At 38.0% G+C, this 20752-nt stretch overlaps 1 protein-coding gene across 3 annotated transcripts; it reads left to right on the top strand.

Annotated features, from left to right (window-relative positions):
• The first annotated feature begins 702 nt into the window (after positions 1-702).
• Positions 703-15244, top strand: LOC116299361 (uncharacterized). 3 transcript variants are annotated; one of them, XM_031708013.2, is made up of 4 exons: positions 703-1073; positions 1593-1638; positions 11167-11303; positions 13836-15244. In XM_031708013.2, exon 4 carries the CDS (start codon positions 13842-13844, stop codon positions 14934-14936), a length of 1095 nt encoding a protein of 364 aa, XP_031563873.2. In that variant the 5' UTR covers positions 703-1073; positions 1593-1638; positions 11167-11303; positions 13836-13841; the 3' UTR covers positions 14937-15244. The 3 variants fall into 3 exon arrangements, with proteins under 3 accessions (XP_031563873.2, XP_031563875.2, XP_031563874.2); XM_031708015.2 differs by lacking the exons at positions 703-1073; positions 1593-1638 and adding an exon at positions 1959-2056; XM_031708014.2 differs by lacking the exons at positions 703-1073; positions 1593-1638 and having other exon boundaries at positions 10978-11303.
• Positions 15245-20752: the final 5508 nt, after the last annotated feature.

Consider the following 20752-nt stretch of genomic DNA (forward strand, 5'->3'; position numbering starts at 1 on the left):
CTCTGGACCCCAGGATACCTAGAAAAAGCAATCAGGTCAGTTTATTTATTTTGAATCGCCTGCTGTTAATAAAAAGTCCTGTTGCGAATTAAGAACTACCATCCTCTTCAAAGAAAGAAATAGATTAAAGTCGTGCAAAGCGACACGGAATTGAATTGGTGTTTGTTTTATCCATGTTGAGTTGTTCTTGTCGCTGTCTTTCTGCAAACAAAGATGACTCTAAAGTGTCAGACTTTTCGATTAGTGAATAGAAAGGAAATCTTGATGCCATTACTATAATTTACACAAGAAAGATGAGTTTGAATGGAGGTTGGGTTTTGGTTATTAAAATGCCGCTTATAAAGATGAATGACCATGCCATTTTCATAAGGGGCAAAAACACGTGATAAGAAGCCATTTTAGTGCTAAATGACAAGTTGTTGTCAAATTTTCTTTCCATTGTACACTTGAAAAATCCATCTAGCTTCCGCTCTGCCTACTTAATAAACTATTTCTTTGGAGTTTATTTTCTAAAACCGAGCTTTAGAAACGATTTTTTAAGTTTCACAACTTAAGCCCCCACTGGCGAATATATTATCACATTCTAGATAAGAACACTTTCACCCCACCCACCCCCTCACGAAACACTACCGGAAATTGATGACGACATACACGTGAAAATGTTCTATACCAACATTTTCCCTAAATCTTAGACTAAATTAACATCATTAAATCATTTGATACCATTATTGTTTTTCAAAACAAACTACGACAATACAAAAACTATTTAAAAACATTGATTTCTTTACTAATCGGCCTTGTTTGGGTTATATGACTATTTTGTAAAGAAAGCTTAGAAAACGTTATTGGCTACCAGACTGTGTGGGAGTTTTGAAGGATTGAAGTTTTACAGCAGAGCGCGCCACTGGAATACGCAATGATTTGTGTCGGACAAGCCTGACGCGTCGACTGACTTCACAGCGGTTAAGGTATCTTCTGGTACTTGTGTTTCTTAAAGACTTCCCGAGAAAGAAGAATTTCCTTGAACTTTCTTCGAAATTGCCAACTTGGAGTTCGTTTTAATAGTCTACAGGGTAAGTGTTGAGACAGGGAGCATTGTTCAAGCTAATTTAAACAACTCAATAAACTCGGTTTTTTAGATAATAACGCCTTGAAAAAAAGAAAAAATTCAGTGTTTATCAACCCAAAGATTCTTACTGTTATCAGATAGATATATTAATCCCAGAAGTTGGTTTTATCTAGCACTACTTGCCTTGGATATCAGCTACTAACCGGAAAAAAAAAAGATTTACTTCCTCTAGTTTTCGGTAGCAAAGGCGAAAATGATGTACGGTTTCTAGATAAAGAATCGTCATCGATGAGTCAGAATTCGAGCTGTAAATAAGAGAAAAAACTAGCTGAATTCTAACCTTAAGCAACGAGAGTTCCTCTATTTTCGTTAGCAAAGGCGAACATGATGTACGGTTTCTAGAAAAGTCTTCGATGAGTCAAAATTCGAGCCATAAACAAGAGAAAAATCTAGCTAAATTCTAACCTTAGGCAACGAGAAAATTTATCGTATGAGATTGAAAAAAAATTATTTTTTTACACAGCAAACGGCATTAAAAAAAAACAAGACAAGAAGCGGCAGGACCGGAGGTAAGACGAGCACAGCTCATTATGAAATTAATGAGAACGAGTTAAAAAAACCTTCGTTTGAATTGAGATTTCTTTTATTTTCTCAATTTTTCTTACTTCAAAACAATTTTGTAAACAAAAGATCATTGAATCTCTAGTGTGTGCTGTTTTCTTACTTGACGTTTTTAAAAAAACGTTCCCGCCTATAGTATTTCAATAGTGTTAGTTTTTTAGATCCTTTTTAGAATATCTGTAAAGTGAATATGCAGGAAAATCCTTATTTAGCTTTAGATCTTATTTTCCCCTGCTTGCAGGGTCTCTCCTCTTTCTCTCCCTTCTTACTTCACCAAAACAAAAGGAAAATAGGCTCTGCTAGCAGGGAAATCTTGTTTCTTCAAACAGCTGTTTTCTGCATCTAATGTCGGCTATTTCAAAACAAGTAAGTAATCATAAATCCTAGACGTTGTTTCTGTTCAGTTTAGTAATTTTAATCAAAGATATATAGCCCAAGGAAAATAATATACCAGACTCAGCACGCGAAGCCAAATGACTTCGACTCGACCGCGCGTTGGCCGAGAAATCTTAGGACGCTTGATAGGGGGGCATAGATTTTGATGTTTTAATGGAACGTCAATCAGCTTGAGCATATAAAACAATACTTTACTTGTTAAACAAAGCCGCACAGAAAATGAGGAGTGCAACACAAATAAACATAAACATATCACTACTGCAACAGCTAAGATAATAAATGAATGAAATTTAGTTTTTACATTTAGATTTAGTTTGTAAAATAACGGCACGTGCTTCGTAATTCAGCTGGGAAGAGAAAAGAAAAAAACTGAAGATAGTTCGCTGTTTTCTTTTTCCCGATTTTCTTTTTGTTACTTCTTTCTCGCTCATTCATTTCTGTCCGTTTTTTCCCGCTTTTGCGTACCGGCTTACATGAGGTTTTTTACGGTTCGAAGTACGATTCGTTGAAAACATTTTTGAAGTTTCGTCTACGCTGTGGTAGTCTTCATCAGAAAGAGGTATGATAATAAGTGCTTACTCTTACTCGTCGTTTCTCTCTCTTTTGTTCGTTTACTTTCTTTTTTGTCGCCTTTCTTTTTCCTCCGACTTTCTTTCGTTGCTATCTTTGGTTTTAGGATCTTATAGAATATTCCTTTTATTCTTAGTTCTAAAGTTCTTTCTATGCTCATTCCCTTTTTTTTTCTTCACGTAAACACATTTTTCCATGATCCATTTTCCGTCGTACCTTATACGTAAATTTTAAGAGAAAGCGAGTAAGAAGGGAGGGTTGGGGGGACAGACAGGTGTGCGTAAAGTAAGTCCTTTCCATTTTCAATGTTATCGACATTATTTCAAAGTACAGCGCTTTCAAGCCTTCTCCCCTAAAGGGGAAAAAACAACAGCCGCTTTTCCTCGTAGGGGGAGTGTTGGGAAGCGGCTAAATCAGTTTACGTGACAGTCATACCCATTTGAGGTATTTTAACATTTTTGGAGCCAATATGCGGTGTATACATGATGAATATTTTATAAGGTCTTTTGTGATATTGATATATCTACATGTGATCGTATACGTAATTTATGTCAGTCGTAATCATTAGATTTAGCCAAGAGAATATTAAGTATTAATATTAATATATTCTCTTGATTTAGCATAGTCATTGTTGAGCCCCGAAAATACGTACTCCAGTTTCAAGTTCTCTGTTGCTCAGGGTTAGCCTCGATTTTATGCAGAATATTCATGTGTTCCAGTGAAGGTCCGTCGAACTTAAAAAGTGTTTGTATCGTTGAAATTGTGCATTCTTTACTTTATCGTTGGTATTTGTGAATATTTAGACACTGATACTAGGCTAGCCCTGAGTAAATGAGTCTGTAATCAAGAAACACAGCGGTATAGACCTCTTGCATTTGATGTCAAAGGAAAATCAATTTGGGGGAAAAAACAAAAGGATTTCAACTCATGAGAATCGGAATCCTATTGTTATGTCCGGTAAATAAAGGCGCATTAATTCCGACGTGCTGCACTTGGATAATTTGAAAATTGGTATCATCAACTTGAATTGATTATTAAGGCGTTGTCATCAATGCTCATCCATCATCATCGTCATCATCATCATGCACTACCACCACCACCATCATCGTCATCATACACTACTACCATCGCCATCATCATCATCATGCACTTCCATCACCGTCATCATCATCATCATCATCATCATGCACTACCACCACCGCCATCATCATCATCATGCACTTCCATCACCGCCATCATCATCATCATGCACTTCCACCACCGCCATCATCATCATCATCATGCACTTCCACCACCACCAACATCATCAACATCATCATGCACTTCCACCACCGCCATCATCATCATCATCATCATGCACTTCCACCACCACCATCATCATCATCATCATGCACTTCCACCACCGCCATCATCATCATCATCATCATGCACTTCCATCATCGCCATCATCATCATCATCATGCGCTTCCACCACCGCCATCATCATCATCATGCACTTCCACCACCGCCATCATCATCATCATCATGCACTTCCATCACCGCCATCATCATCATCATGCACTTCCACCACCGCCATCATCATCATGCACTTCCACCACCGCCATCATCATCATCATCGTGCACTTCCATCACCGCCATCATCATCATCATGCACTTCCACCACCGCCATCATCATCATCATGCACTTCCATCACCGCCATCATCATCATCATGCACTTCCACCACCGCCATCATCATCATCATCATGCACTTCCACCACCACCAACATCATCAACATCATCATGCACTTCCACCACCGCCATCATCATCATCATCATCATGCACTTCCACCACCACCATCATCATCATCATCATGCACTTCCACCACCGCCATCATCATCATCATCATCATGCACTTCCATCATCGCCATCATCATCATCATCATGCGCTTCCACCACCGCCATCATCATAATCATGCACTTCCACCACCGCCATCATCATCATGCACTTCCACCACCGCCATCATCATCATCATCCTCCACTTCCACCACCGCCATCATCATCATCATCATGCACTACCATCACCGCCATCATCATCATCATCATCATGCACTTCCACCACCGCCATCATCATCATGCACTACCACCACCGCCATCATCATCATCATGCACTTCCACCACCGCCATCATCATCATCATCATGCACTTCCATCATCGCCATCATCATCATCATCATGCACTTCCACCACCGCCATCATCATCATGCACTTCCACCACCGCCATCATCATTATCATTCAACCATTGTCATTCTTATCACCATCCTATCCTATTCTTTTTCGTCATCATCTTCGCTTTCCATAATCATGATTTTTTCATCATGATCTTCATCATCATCATCAGCTGCATCAACAATCATGCAGTTCATTATCGACTATCACCAGATAATAACGGTGTTTTATTCGTCTTTGATGTCACATCTTTCCCCCTGATCACATCTATACTAACCGATGATACTAACTAATCCTAATGTTAATTGAATACAGTTATTCCTATGCCTATAGAACCTCCAAATCCACGCATCAGCTAGTTCATGCCCGTCTGCTGTTTTTGAAAATCCAATAAATCATCTAAATAATCTCAAGATAAAAGAGTTCTTCCTAAGTATACATTTTGATGTCATATACTATTGTATTTCAAGATCTTCTATATTGAACACTTGAAAAATCACGCGACTTGAAAGCTTTTAAATTTAAATTATTTGTTTGAGGGGTATTTGATTAGGCCCTCGTACCTCCTACAAGGCTTGTCCGTGTTTCTAATAGCCTTTCCGGTCCTCCCGGAGTTGTAGAAATGCGTTACATTATCATACAACTATAGACCCTTTTCTCAAGGTTGCGTGCGCATCCAACTTGACGGGCCACAAAATTGAAAAACGCAAATTCAGTAAAAAGAGAGTTTTATATTTAAAGAGGAGAATATTCTAATCGATTTTACGAATTCTTATGGAATAAAATCATAACGATGCATGATAATATTCGTGTTCTGGTACCGTTTATTTCAAATAACGTCGGACTGAGATCTAAAATCTTTTACCCCATTCACACCAAGGCTTAAACATGTTTTAAAGTGGTTTAACTAAACAGGTTTGGAAAACTATCTACGAACACTGCACAATCTTTGGTAAAATAATGCATGTAAGCTATCCTTTGTCTTGTTCTGACAATATTTTAGAAAGTTTCATTATTTTGTGGGTTTATAGTTTCTCAATTTTTTTCCTAATGAAAACATAGTTTAACTAAACACGTTTAGATGTGAATGGGGTATTTGATTTTTCCCAGACCTTTCAAAATTAACTTACTATTTGGAACCAAACCAAACAAACAAACAAACAAACAAACAAAAAACACACACACATACACAAATAAAAAAGAAGAAAGATTTTAAATCAGTACGGTGTGGACAAGACGAATTTTAATTTTAAAGAGAAATGAAATCAACGCACAATCATATTTAGAAGGCATAATTTTTAATATTGTGTGTCTGAGTAAGGGCTAAGAGAAACATCAGAGCTTTATCAACAACTATTTGTGTAAGTATTAATTCATTTGGCTTATTCGCATGACGTCAAAGGGCTTTAAAGTAAGACAAGAGGGGGCTGTACGTACGTATTCACGATTGTATTTATACGTCAAGATGATTTATAACGAGACTAGAGCTGTCTTTGAAGACATAATAGGTCATTTTTTACTAATCGCGTTGCTCTCAGTTTTTCTATCAAATTTTCATTTTACTTTTTAATTTATTCTTTCGTTTGTTGCTACTTTCAAACAACAACAACAGTTTATTTGTACCATCCAATTACTAATTAGATATGACTAGGAGAAAATAAAGTCTCGAGGTAGTAGCTGCCTGAAATAACCATAAGGGCTAAATTCAATCAGACATCCCTTTTGCATAATACCATCAAGAAAAGGAAATACTAGCAGTCACGTGGTACGAGTAACAATGCAATATAGTTGTTAAATTACAAACATATATACCCACAAGATATAACAAAAAATGTCGAGAGAATTTCTTACTTTTGCGCCTTGAAATATTATATTGAACAAAGCATAGTCTGTCCTTGCTTTTTGCAAAGAATTTATAGAGGACAATCTGGTATTATAATTATGAAGTCTTTTTACTTCAGTGAAGAAATGTTTGAAATTTCATGACTTTTTGATAATCTAATTTAATAAGAATACTAGTTGTAAAAGACAACGATACGCTGTCATCTCGACAACGTCATCAGGTCTAATGAAAACTGTAAACTGTACTATATGTAAATATAGCTGACTATTTTTGATAACTACATGCTATCTTTGTAGTATTCTTTCATTCATTCATTCATTCGTGCGTATGTACGCTTGTTCTTAATTTCATTTATACGATAGTCCATTAAGCAATTAACCATACTCTATAATATAAAAGGAAAGGAATGGAAAGGAAATTGAAATCAAGTAGCAATACCTTACTTATTCCAATTTCTAGTAATTAAATATTATGGGAAAGTCTATCAAAGAGACCTTTATGCGTCATGTATGTTTACAAGTTCCACGGCGCATGACGTCATTCATGTTCATCTATTAAACCAGGCCATAAATCGGAACCATTTGTTTCGTGATTTGAGGGGAAGCCTATGAAATTTATCCAAAGCTTCATGAAGCTAATCTGGGATAAGAAAGGACGATAATTCTCGAATTCTAATGCGTGGTTAAATAACCAAAAGGTAAAAAAATAGTAACCCACACCGTGGGCTCTCTGTCATGTCAGCGGTTGTCAATTCGTTAACAGAAACTCAGACTGGTTCAATTAAGACAATCAAAACAATGAGCTGAGCTACGAACGTTAACATAAAAGCGCGATGCCAAGTGATCGTAAGAAGCATATTGAATACAAACAGGTAAAGCTTTTGATCTTGAAAATATCGAGGATTAGCTAAAAATCGATTTTATCGAACCTCGTAAGACTTACCTATATCACGTGATGCCGAGTCCAAAAATGGAAGCCGAGACCCTAAAAGCGACAGGCGAGTGCACTACCCCTACATCACACTTGATTCCCTGAAATCAAAGATGCAATTTTATAAAAGGCGATAGATTTAATGATGGGCTACAAACCTGCCGTATCTTTTCCCTCTCATTCGAGTAACGCAGCAAACGACAATGGTTTTCTCCGTGGCGTATATTGCCGCTAGCTCATAACATTAGTAGTTTCGTATTTGCCAAGTTTTGATCTGTATTTATGACTATCCATAATGCATTTAGGTCGAGTAAATTCCTTGCACTTTTATCTTCGTTTCCTTTCGCTCTCAACCGACAAATACCAATACTAATTGTAACATATACCAATACTCATTTTAACAAATACTGACTGACGAAGACTTCGTTTGTAGTACATTGGGCGAACGAGCAGAGAAGTTTCAAGTTAAAGACTTTACAGGTAAAACCCTCCTTCGCTAATGATTACATCGGGTTTGGAGTGAATGTGGAATGTAAAATGACCTACAACAACACGTACACGGTAATGGCCTTCTATTGTTTTCGTACAGTTCTTCTAATCCGCTACAAGAATTCGAAATAAAACGGTTACTATGAAAAAGAAACCAGTTCGACAGCAAAAGGGTTTGTGTTATTCTGCCCCTAGGCATATGAAATGCGCCTTAACTGAAGATGTTTATGCTTGCCATTTTCAACAAGCTGTTACCTACGTGCTTGGAGGCAAACATCTTATCTTTTTGAAGGTCGACATGTACAATAATATTGATCGCCAACGGCATTGAGACAACACGACAAATGTACTAGCCGCATACTAGTCTTTGTACCGCTGCAGTGTAAAATACGGTACCGGATATTATTAATTCCTATTCAGTTATTCTCTTTTTTTTTTAGTTTTTATTTTTTTTACCCTTTACTTTACTTTGTTTATATTTCTATTTAGCACGAAAAAAAAAACCCTGTATTGCTGGATTTGAGATAGATGTCAGAACCGAATTCATAAATTATGAAAACTTTACAGAAATATTTTAACAGCGAAAAATATTGGAATCACTCTATAGAAGAATATATATGCATCAGTGCATTACATTTTGCATTCAATATTGCAAAATAAATTCTAAAATATTGAGTGAAGGTCATCTGGCTAGATATTTGCGACAAAAAGTACATTTCCTGTTGCTTACTAAACGAATATCTTTTGCAGTACGTGACATAACTAGATAGATCATCTGTGTATATGATTTCTTTATGTGTATTGACAAATCACGTGTGGTGCAATACTAAGCTTTTATCTGTTAAAAGTGTAAAGAAAGTAAGTTCAAAACTCGCGAAGATATGATTTTTGTCTAAACTTTGTAAGAAAACCTTTGCTGAAGACGAGATGTCTCCAATGGTGTGTGCGAGACAAAACTTCGATTTTTTAAGTTTCATATCGTCGTGATTTGTCAACGTACTCCCGTCAAACTTCGCAGTTTGACTAATTTTAACATGCTCTTTCCGGCTATGGTAATTATTCTTCTGTCCTATCATTTTTTAATATTTTCTTGGTCTTCCTTCATTATCCCCTTTAGGTGTTTTCCTCTCCTCTCCTCTCCTCTCCTCTCCTCTCCTCTCCTCATCCCTTCCCTTCTCCTATCTGCACAACATCATCAGGTAACAGTCCAACTCTAATAAATCCGCACTCTTTTTCCACCAATCAGCAGCGGACTCAACATATTGGACCGATGACATAGTGATTACAAAACACTTCAATATCCTAACGGCATTGATCTGTATTTGTCAGATCCAGGGCATCATCAACATACGCATCAAGGATGCTTATAGTATGCCCGTGGCTACAACACTACCAATTAGGCTTGTTACTCATAGTAATACTGATCCAATACCTTATCTTGGGCTTTGGCGACTTGATGTATAAAACGCTTCCAGCCTTTTTTTCCTCCTTTTTGGGCAGAAAAATAAATCCGGCTAGTCGGAAATTTGTCAGCCGCCTCTGAAGTCGAAATATTTTGAAGAGCGAAAAACTAAATCAACAAAGATTAGGTGTTCCAGAAGCTACACGATAGTAGCTGTTCATTAATAGACACCACGAGACGTGACCAAAAACCAACAATATAATAATAGAAACGAAACCGAATAAAGATACAATAATTTAGTTAAAATAGTTTATATTCTATGGCATTTTTAGAATTTTCTTTGTGAGTTAAGCCAGCTAATCGACATTTTCGTTAATTTCTTAATATCTTTTTACGTGTGCGGAATGCTTTAAGAAACCTTTTAAAGTAGTAGTGATTACTTAATTTAAAAACTGAGTTGACATAATGCTTAATTTTGAAAATCCTCTTAAAGATCGGTTCCTCGCGGGAGTAGTTCGTTCGCGGCGGTTTTATCAAAGGAAACTTACTAATTTAACGACAAATATAGAAATTTTTGTACAGATTAAGAAACAGTTTTGATTCAATCATAGTACGTTTGTACTTGAGAATCAAAAGACACCGACGAATGGCGAACAAGAACCGAACTTCACTGTACTGATTTTGTGTTCACTAGCCCTACGTTCGTTATGATAGTATCTCGTGGCCCTTGCACTAGCGAACACCGTTGTAGTTAGTACTATCAAATCCAAACCCATTATACGTTTTCGCTGACACCAGAATCATATTTTGATGTAATATAAGATTTAGATGCCGAAAAAACCAACTACATGCATGATCTTTATCTCATTTACTGCTGTAAGGCTTATTTAAGAGAAAATACTTGATGACTTTGTCACGTTTTTTGAAAATTATTGTCACTTCCCTCCCGATTTTATAACGAGCGAGGTGAAAATATGAAAGATAGCGCGCCAAAGACCCTAAAAAAGAGGGTTTTACTATCAAGATATTTGACAATTAATGATGGTTTGAGTTAAAGCGTAAGATATCTCTTTAAAAAAATCAGTCGTAAATATTGAATTCGAATCACTCATGCCAAAAGCCAGCTGTACTAACATTCATTCATTCCGAGTTGCGTCATTTAGGCAGGCCTAAAACCCAACAAATGATACTTCGCTTTTTGAAGATTTCTCGTGCGAAAATGGTTTATTATTCTTAATGTCGTGAGTATCAATTGAACGTGATTTGAGTCGAAATCTAAGAACTTTTGATATTTTTGATATTATTTCCTATATCGGATGTAGATTTTAATATGTATTGTTTTAGATTTATCGGGGCAAATTAAAACCCATATCCGAAGACGGACGTACAATCTATTGTTTTAGAAAATATGGGTTTTTTCATCCTAGACTGTTTTATAAATTGGCCCAAATATGATAAATTATACAATAGAAGACTATAGACTATACTAGTCTTTGAACGGCTTTAGCTTTTAGTAAAGCGGATTCAAATTTAAACAATGTAGAAGTGAAGTGTTGATGGTGTTATGTTTGTTGAAGTTGGACGTTTTTGAGCGTAGTTTCTGTTTCAACATGTCATTTGTTGATCTTTTCTCTTAGATGACAGAATAAAAGGACGAAAAAAATAATCACTTAACCCTCCATCACCAGCTTAAAATAGTCGGATTAAAAGAGCAGCCCCCTTTTGACCTGGAAATCATCGCTTTGAGATCAACAGAATCAAAGATGTTTACCGGGTACGTATAGTATGAGTTTGAATTATTATTGCCGACTTAAATGGAGTTGTTGACATCAATTCTATCATGTAGTTCTATGGGTTTACATGATGAATTCTGTACCGGACAGCCGAGAATTTGGACATTTAACTGGACGTGTAATAGCAGCAGTAAGGGGGACTCGCGGTCGATGTCGAAGATTTACGGGTTTTACGGGCGTTTTGAGGAACGGTCCGGCACGGGAAATACCCGCGCGACAAGTCCCTTACTGCTGCTGTGTTGGGAATCAAAGATATCGCAAATGGGGGTTAAGATATTCCTTAGATATAGATGGACACCATCACAAGCATTCGTAACAAAACTGTGCGCCGACTGCGAACTCAGGTGTTGGATCGCCTGGATGCGGACTTTGCCTTCACAACGTTTAGAAGAGTGTATCGTTTGTCCGCGCCTCGACAACCATGTTTCGACTACCTTTTTTTGTGTCCCAAAAGATGTGGATCCATGTTCCAAAAGATGTCTGGTTTGTGTGTCGTGGTTTGCGACGCTTCCCAAAATAGAAGAGTGCATTGCGTTCCAAAAGTAGGGTTTGCACACGCCTACCGTCGAAGGGCTATGCGCAATGGTGCCGCTACGTAGCCCGGAATGCGTGCGTTGCCTATTGTCTCCTGTGCTCTGTACAAGCCTCCTAGGACGTCCAAAAGGATTTCTATTGTGCGTTGTTTTCCCAACATGTAGCCGGCTATGCCTATGGCTATGTACAAATACATGTCTATATCCTATGGATCCATGGAATACCCCCTATGGATCCACGTGCCCAAACCCTGTCTACATATGTATATGGCAACACCCAAGATACTATCCGAGGAGGAAATCGCAGGATTGTTGGAAGATCGACGAAATGGAGTAGGGCTGCAAAAGGTAGCCAAAAAGTATGGTGTGGGTATTCCCAAGATACGCAGGATAGAGCGAGAGAATGGTCTGGAGGTAGCAATACCCGAAAAACCACCTACTACAGACCTGCAAAAGCATTTTCTGGAAGTGCAGGATTCTTTTGCTATCGTTTTGGACGAACTCCGAGCTACGAAAGGAGAATTGCTGGACGACCTACAGAAACTTCGCGAAGAGTTCCTGGCCAACCAAGCGGAGGAAAGCGACCTAGAAGACGAGTCTAGCGACGACCTAGAAGACGAAGTGGAGGAAATATCCACAAAAATAGACTGGCAAATAGCCGGCAATGTGCTATTCGCCGTCTTGGGCATTGGTGCCTTGCTTTGGGCGCGTACGCAGCAACCAGTGGAAAAGGTTGTCTACTACGAACGCCCGGCGCCTAGACAGCTACCAAAGCCTTCTAGACTTCCGGAGATGGAGTAGAAAGGGTGTCTGCCAGATCGACACCCTTTGCGGAGACGTGCACTATTCTGTCCTTTCTTTTGTTGGCAGTGGTCTTTTCCCTGCCTATTTTGCAATATAGTGGCGGCGGTTGCGCCCAGTCTATTTTTTGCGCCTGCAGGAAGTGTCCCCAGACGGGCGTGGTTGCGTGCTCCGCCGTGCAGCCCTCCAATACGCACTCGGAGCATCGGGGGGACAGAAATAGAATGGTCCTTTCTTTTCCCCTGTAGGTGGTTTTTGCGTAGCGCCAGCATTGGTATTCGCCCGGCTGCATGCGCAGCGCCTGCACGCATTCTTTGTTCGGCGGCGCCCCCACTTCTAGTAGCCGCTGGGGATTCTTGGGTATCGCGTAGTCTATTTTTCCCACCAATTCGTGGTAGGTGTCCAAACCAGGGCCTTCTGGTACGAAGATGCTGGCTATGTTGTTCTGCCACTCCAACAGCACTTCTTCCCCTGGGACCGCCGTATGCACGTAGCCCTCGTTTCGAAACTTTCCTACCGCAAATGCGTCCAGCATTGCCGTTGTTGCCCATGGCGCGGACAAACGATACACTCTTCTAACCACAACACCAGAAACCCTTGGGCTTGGGTATGTTAACTTTGAATCTTAGACAAATCACACAGAAATCATTGGTGAACTTTTTACATTCATGCATATATAAGACAAATATTCCCAACATAGCAGCAACGTACAATGGAACACGGGTATTTCCCGTGCCGGACCGTTCCTCAAAACGCCCGTAAAACCCGTAAATCTTCGACATCGACCGCGAGTCCCCCTTACTGCTGCTTGTAATAGAATACTAGTCGTTACTAAGGAGACGATAAACTTGATAACAAAATTAGATAGGCTTTCAAGGGCAATCCTATTATTATAAGTTGACGACAGAAACCCACTAGTACTGAATATAAAACCCCCTGAAAGCTGAGTGAGGATATTCAGTCTACGTCTGCCGAGAGCCAAAAGGGTTAATATTTCGGTCCGGAACTAAAATCCCGTTTGACTTCGAACTAAAAAAAAAGAAGTCTCGCTTTTCGGATGCGTTTTTGGGGGAATCTGATGACAACCGGCAGGTGAAACCGACTGAACAAAGATTACATTTTGAAGCTAATATTGAAGAAAAAAAGTGAACCTTTGTTTATTTGTATTTGGGATTTCAGTGTACGATGGTCAATCAAACATTAAGGATGAATGAAACTGCTGCTGGAGTTATGGCCAACTACACAGACAGTGACGAAACTTATAAAAATTACATTCGTGTCCAGCTGGCATCGGCGGTAATCTTAGTTGTACTAAGTCCTATAACTGTAGCAGCTAATTCTCTTCTTTTAACGGCTATCTACAAAGATCCTCTACGCTGTTTCAGGACTCCTACGACCTATTTCATTGTAGGACTCGCTTTATCAGACCTATTCACTGGGTTACTTGTGGAACCATTTTTTATCATGAGGTACATAGTACAGTACAAGCAGTGTGGATGGCAAATGGCCTGCAAGACACCGGATATTTTTCGAGCTCTTTATCGTGTTGGGGGGATTATTTCTACAATAGCAATCAGTTCTTCATTCATGGTTGTACTCGCTTTATCGATCTCGCAGTACATAGCCGTGACTTTTCCGCATAAATACAAAAAGGTTGTCACTAAGTACCGCGTTATATGGATCGTGGTTTTAAGCTGGCTCTATTTCATTGTGTTCAGCCTACTACAATTTTCTGGGATCAATATGTACACATATTTACAAATCGACTTAATTTTACACGCCTCTTTGATTTCTCTGTTACTTGCTATTATCCATTCGTTGCTTTTTTTCTCGTTTCGGCGTCACTTAAGTCGAAGATATACGTGGCGTAGAAGGAGTTTTTATGCTAAAAACGATGGCCAACGCAAAGGAAGCACCAAGGACAAAAATCGACAGAACGAACGCCAATTCACTATAGTGACTTTCTATTTGGCGGGGATTCTACTGGTATCAGCGACTACTCACTCTGTTGTGTTGTACGTATATTTTTACCATAAGGATCGATCTTACAAAGCTGACATTGATATACACATTCTTCTTCGGATCAGCGATATGATGTTATTTCTAAAGGTCGCGTTGGATCCCTTTATTTACGCTTGGAGGTTGCCTGCTTATAGGAAGGCGTTGAAGTACACATTGGTAACACAGACTAGGCAGTGTCTGTCAAATCAGAAAGATGGGCGCCTGACTTTCTTGATGATGCAGGAACTGAGCAGAAAGAAAGAAATAGCAACAGGATAAATGGTATTAATCATTGCTCATGACTTACTTCTATATTTACTAGCGCAATTTTTTTTCCAAGTATCTTGGAGCTAAAAAGAAAGAAGAGGTCTAATAAGCAAAATGGATTGAGTTTTTTTTACGATGAAAAACAAACGCATATCGCAAAATTGAGGATAGCTTTTTTCGCGCGCGTAATTCGCGCGGCAAAATCCCACAGTAGTCGAACCTTTTTTACGATTACCCTTTATAAGCAGTTGTCATTATCGAGTCGTATATTTTGAAACAAAATTTCCGTTTCAGTAAAAGATTTTTCTTCTAGCTAATTTTTTTTTTTTTTTTTTTTTTGTAATTGTTCTTTTCGTTTATTCATACTGAGTTTTTATTTTTTAAATATATTTTTCATCTTCTTTTACACCTTATAATTGCCCGCGTTCCCGACAGCCTGTTGTGCAGTAACCTTTTATTAATTTAGCCTTTCTAAATATTTAGCATTGGACGGCCATATTTTGACTCAGTAATAATTTTTGCAGGAAACATGGCCAAAATTATGCACACACACACACACACACACAAAACGATTTTTTGAAAGCTTTTTCGTAATTGAGCCACAGGGAATGTTCATAATTTATGAGATAGGGGGCTATGATGATTTTACATTTTGATTTGCCCGCCCCAAGAACATAACTGATATTTTTCAGTGACCCCCAAACTAGAAACGACGCCGAGGTTTTCAGTTAGTAAACGCTAAGTATCTTTGGCTTTGACCCAAATCCCAACAGCCTCCTCCAAACCCCTCCCCATAAATTATGAACGCTCCTTAAAGAAATATTTCAAACTTCTCACAAAAAAGATAAGATTCCATTTGTTCACTAAAAAAACTGTCCAATTTATCAAAATTATCTACTTCGAATTACGGCCCATAATGGTTTCAGTTGCACACACACATCTGTTAAAAAGAGTTAATTGGAAGAAAATTACGATAGAAATGTTTTACTTAAGATCTTGAAAAGCATTAAGTAGTTTCAGAGCTTGTTGATGATTGGAATGTAGTGACAGGCCCTTTTATTGTATATTTATTTATTTTTATGTGGTCAACTAAGTGAGCTAAATATGGGACTAATTGAAGCAGATATCTCGAAAATTCATCCTATTCGGCATAAAATATTATCGCAATATTCTTATATTGAACATTATAAGATTTCTGTCTTCCTATTTTTATTTATTTTCATTTTTGCTGTAGTAAGTTCCCTCTGCAACATTTCAATTCCACAAGTAGTAATCGTATATCTACCAGGATCATTCCGAAGAGAAGGCCAAAAAACTCTTATACTAAGACCTGATAATCAAACCATATTAAGTGCTAGAAACATATGTGGTCTTCTTTTATGCCTCCTGGCTTTAGGCAAGATACTTAAATATCATTAACAATCTACCACCTAGTAAATTTTTCCTTCCTTTGCTAAGCCTCCTAAAAGTGGTTATATTAAAGTGTCGCTAAGTGGATAAAATCTCTTTTCCTCATGCATTAATCATCTCTAAGAAGAATCGTTAGTTTTTAGTCTTGCAAAACGACTGTATCCTCTGGAAAAATTACCGTTTGTGTCGGGGGAAATATGATTATCTTCTGATCCACTAAGAAGATGAATTTGGCTAACGAAAACAGCAAATATTCTAATAATAATAATAATAATAATAATATCTTGATAAGTAAGGATTTTGAGATTGATATTATAAAAATTAAAATAAAATAAAAATAATGATGATGATAGTAATTACGAAAACATAGGAATACATTTATCTAGAAAATAAACGCCAAGAAAACATGGCTTGCGAGATTAATATATTAGTAGTTTCTCATATTCTTCAAAACCTGGGGGAGGGGTGATAGTAGATGTTCCGTTCCCCTCCCCCTGGCCACACCCCTTTTAAAGTTTTACCGCTTCATTTTCTATTGCTTTATTTTAATCATTTTTTAGGATGTGCGATGCAAGATGGGGGTGTTAACCCCCACTGGCTATCATGCTCTCTTGTAAGATTTAGGGTTAGAATTCTGTTTTTACTTGGAGGTTTTTCTGAGTATATAAAATAAGGCTAAATAAGTTTAGGAAAGACAATAATCTTTAAAGAGTATCAAAAAGCGCATCATTATAACTAAATGAAAATTATAGATGTATATACATGCTTATTATCGATCTTTATCAATCATACTTCTATGAAACAACTATAGTGGCCATCTAGTATCTATTTTTAAGAAATATTTTTATTTGAATTATTGATGGTTCATTAGAGTGAAGTCACTAAACCCATGAAATAGATATTACACTAATACACTTTAGTAGACCCTAATTCCATTGTTTCCTTTTGTGTCTATTTGACTATTACACCTTGACTAGTATTTTTTGTTTCACGAGTTAAATGCCTTCACTCTAATAATATTAAACGCGAGCTGGATATTTATTATAATGCTTATTAATTTGTCAAGATTTGTGCTAAGGAATAAAAGTATTATGAAGAGCATTCGTCTTCTCTTATTCAGTCCTTGACCCGGTAGACTCCCGCTTGCTTCCTCCCTTGAAAAAATTAAAAACCACGACGAAAAAAACACTAGTATCTTTCGCCGCACTTTGAAAGTACGGCCAATGCAAAGTAAAACTATATTTATATCGAAATATTTTGTGAAGGTGTACTTTTTTCCTGTCAAAGAAAGAGGTAATACTAAAGGAAATGACACTTGATTTGAAGTTCAAACTAGGAATTTCTGATTGGCGCAAAGCAGACGTTATAGCAAAACCCTGCATTATAACAGCATAATTGCAAACCCTACTTCAGATATTAGTCTAATGATTGTCTTATGACGCATGAATACAGTATTAAAATTGTTAAAAACAAAAAACGAATTCACAGACAACAAAGGCACTTGTCCAACACACACAAGCTGGGGAAATTGAATCTATCAGCGGCAGGTTGATTAGTCTAGCTAAGATTTATTGACTCCTAGAACAGGAAGAGAGAGAGATGCAATTAAACGACGAAGTGGAGGCTTTTGTTAGACAAGCACCAAGGAAATTTCATTAGATTGGGACGCTGTTTGACATGTCTGGAAAGGATTAACTGTTAGAAACGTCAATGAGATCTCATCTTGGTTGTAATTAAGGGCGCAGCATTTACTTTAGCTCGAAATTGGAAATTGTTCGCTGACAAAAAATAGATGCGATAATAAACGATATCAGCTGAATTTCGTCTGCAACAATACTAATTTCTTGGAGTTTCTAAATGAAAGAAAACATGGATAAATAGACACACACAAATACTTTTGGTTCAAGCAGGAAGGAAGAAATTTGGCTTTCAATTTGATCAGAGTGACCGACAAAGATTATGAAATATTTTATTGAGATTTTGCGCTCGCTGATTGTCATATTACGAGGCAAGGGAGCACGCGCGCGAAAAGTCTCACAATAACTACTATATTAAAATATATATATAAAATGGCTGCTTGTTTTTGCATGTAAAATAAACACTCTCAGGGACACAATTAATCAAGAATATGACGTTCACTTGAAGAGTGAAGATTCTACGTTAAAGAGTGAAGGTACTATCTAATTAGATAGCGCCCTGATACGGGTTTATAGACAGACGCACGCGCTAGTTTCATACTGCCTAGTTATGTTTTTAGGAAGCTCGCAAGGTAAACATTCATCTTTATTCCCAGTCTAGTAGTTTTAATTCTCCAGGGAGGGGGGTGGTCCTAACGTATACTATGCTAAACTTAATATTGAGAGGGGTCCAAACTTATAATAAACTAAATTCTAGCAATAAACAATCAATTGATAGAGGTATGGGGAGGGACAACCAGGATCCGCCACTGTGTTTATCCTTCTAAATTCTACTAAGGGAGGAACGGTGTCGAGAACTTGAAAGGGGGGGGGGGGGGGGGGCTATGCAACTTTTGTCTCTACCTGATTGGCGGGGGGGGGGGGGGGGTTGGGTTGGGTTATGTTTGTATAGCTTTCCATGTGATTTTGCAGCAACCCCCTCCCCTCCCCCTCCCCCCTCCCTCGCCCCTCTTCACTTCATGTGCCATTCCCCAGCTTTGAACGAGTGCCTCTGTCGTTAAAAAGTAACTATAAGGTTTTACGCGCGCGCGATATAGAGCACTTCAAACAACGAAAATAAAGTCCTTTGCCTTTTATCTGTTGCATATGATGGTCTAATCTGATGAGTCTTCGGCTTCCTGGGAACAAATTATCTTCAGGGGTTGGACTTTTATCGCAAACAAAGTCTAGAGATAAAAACATTCATAATGAAATTACAAAAAGCTTTCAAAGTATAAAGATTGTATGGCGTTTTGAGTAAATATCTTGTGTTTAGAAGTTCGTTCACTTATTCGTTCGTCGTAATTCTTATCCCAACACCTCTATTTCCTGCGTTTAGTAACTTCACTCTAGTACTGAGGAAGTCTAAAACGTCGATTAAACTCTTTGAATTTGAGACATTTTTTTCCATTTCAAAATTTCAAAATAATTTTTTTGGAATATTAATAATGAAGTATGAGAACGAATATTTATTTAGTCGTGTTGTTGACAGTATTTTAGTTTCAAGACTATTTGCTTTAGTTGGTTTACTATATCTACTCTGAAGTATTTCCTTGTCGTTCATTTAGTGATGGATTTGTTTTGATCCATTGGTGCTGAAGAAATTTCTTAATCGACAATATTTGGGTTTATCGCAGAGGATATCGCCAAAACAGAGCTGTTTTGCCAGTCACGTTTTATCTCATGCATTTGATGCGATAAAGAACCCATTTGTAATAAAAATATACTGCGTTAATGAAAGTCATTACTTCTACCCACGCGCGCGCAATTAATCATGATAGTGGATTTTTTCTTTCTTTCTTTTGGTTTTTGCGCGCGCGCGGAGAAGCGCTGGAATATCTGTGAATGGGTTAACGGTTGCTATGGAATTAAGGGGCTGGTCATAAAGTAAAGGGGATTGGGATGGGGTGAGGGGTAAAAACAGGAAGTGGGTCACACAATTTTGACTCTTCTGAAAAGGGGTGGGCTGTCAGAATAAAGCTGTACATTAGGCATTGGGTTATTTTTCATTTCCTGAATGAAAACTTTGGGGGGGGGGGGGGGGATCATTTTATCGACCTCGTTTTATACGGGGCAAGCAAAAAAAAAGAGCTCCTTCAAATCCAGTTTTACCCCCAACCCCCCCCCCCCCCTCTCCCCCATTCTTCATGACCACGGTCGTAGTGGTTTTGCATTTGGCCTGATTAGATATAATATATCAGGCCTCTCGAATTTCGTGTATGGAGGCTGCAGTGCTTCTGGTCAGCAGTCTTTAAACGAGAAGCGCTGACCAACTACTGGCCAATACACAATCAACTAATGTAACCCGAGGTCAATAGACCAGCTTGGTTGTAATAGCTCTAAAACGAAGTCAGTGACCCTCATCTTACACATGTTTATCTACTTATTTTACACGTTCTCGGTAAGTTTTAAAAATTGTTTAACGTTTAGATTTTTCATCTACACAGTCCAAAATAAAGTAAATGGCATATGGGAATTATCTCCATAACGAGCGCAGTGACCCCCATTTTTTATTTTTTGGCTCTTTGATACAAATTAACCAATATCTTTCATCTGAGAAAATATGAAAAATAACATTCCTAAAACGATGGGGATAAAAGTTTCCCACTTTCTATTTTTCTCTTAATTTCCATTTTTCCTTCCCATCCGGATCCGTGTCCCATAACCTTATTTGTATCAGGCTCAGAGCCCGAGTAGGTTGTGTCTCACGTCTGGCAGAATCTCTACGTTTGGGTTACCTGT

This window comes from Actinia tenebrosa, unplaced genomic scaffold (assembly GCF_029948245.1).
Source record: "Actinia tenebrosa isolate PJP-AT-01 unplaced genomic scaffold, QUT_ActTen_1.0 PGA_scaffold8__29_contigs__length_14323225, whole genome shotgun sequence".
NCBI lineage: Eukaryota > Metazoa > Cnidaria > Anthozoa > Actiniaria > Actiniidae > Actinia > Actinia tenebrosa.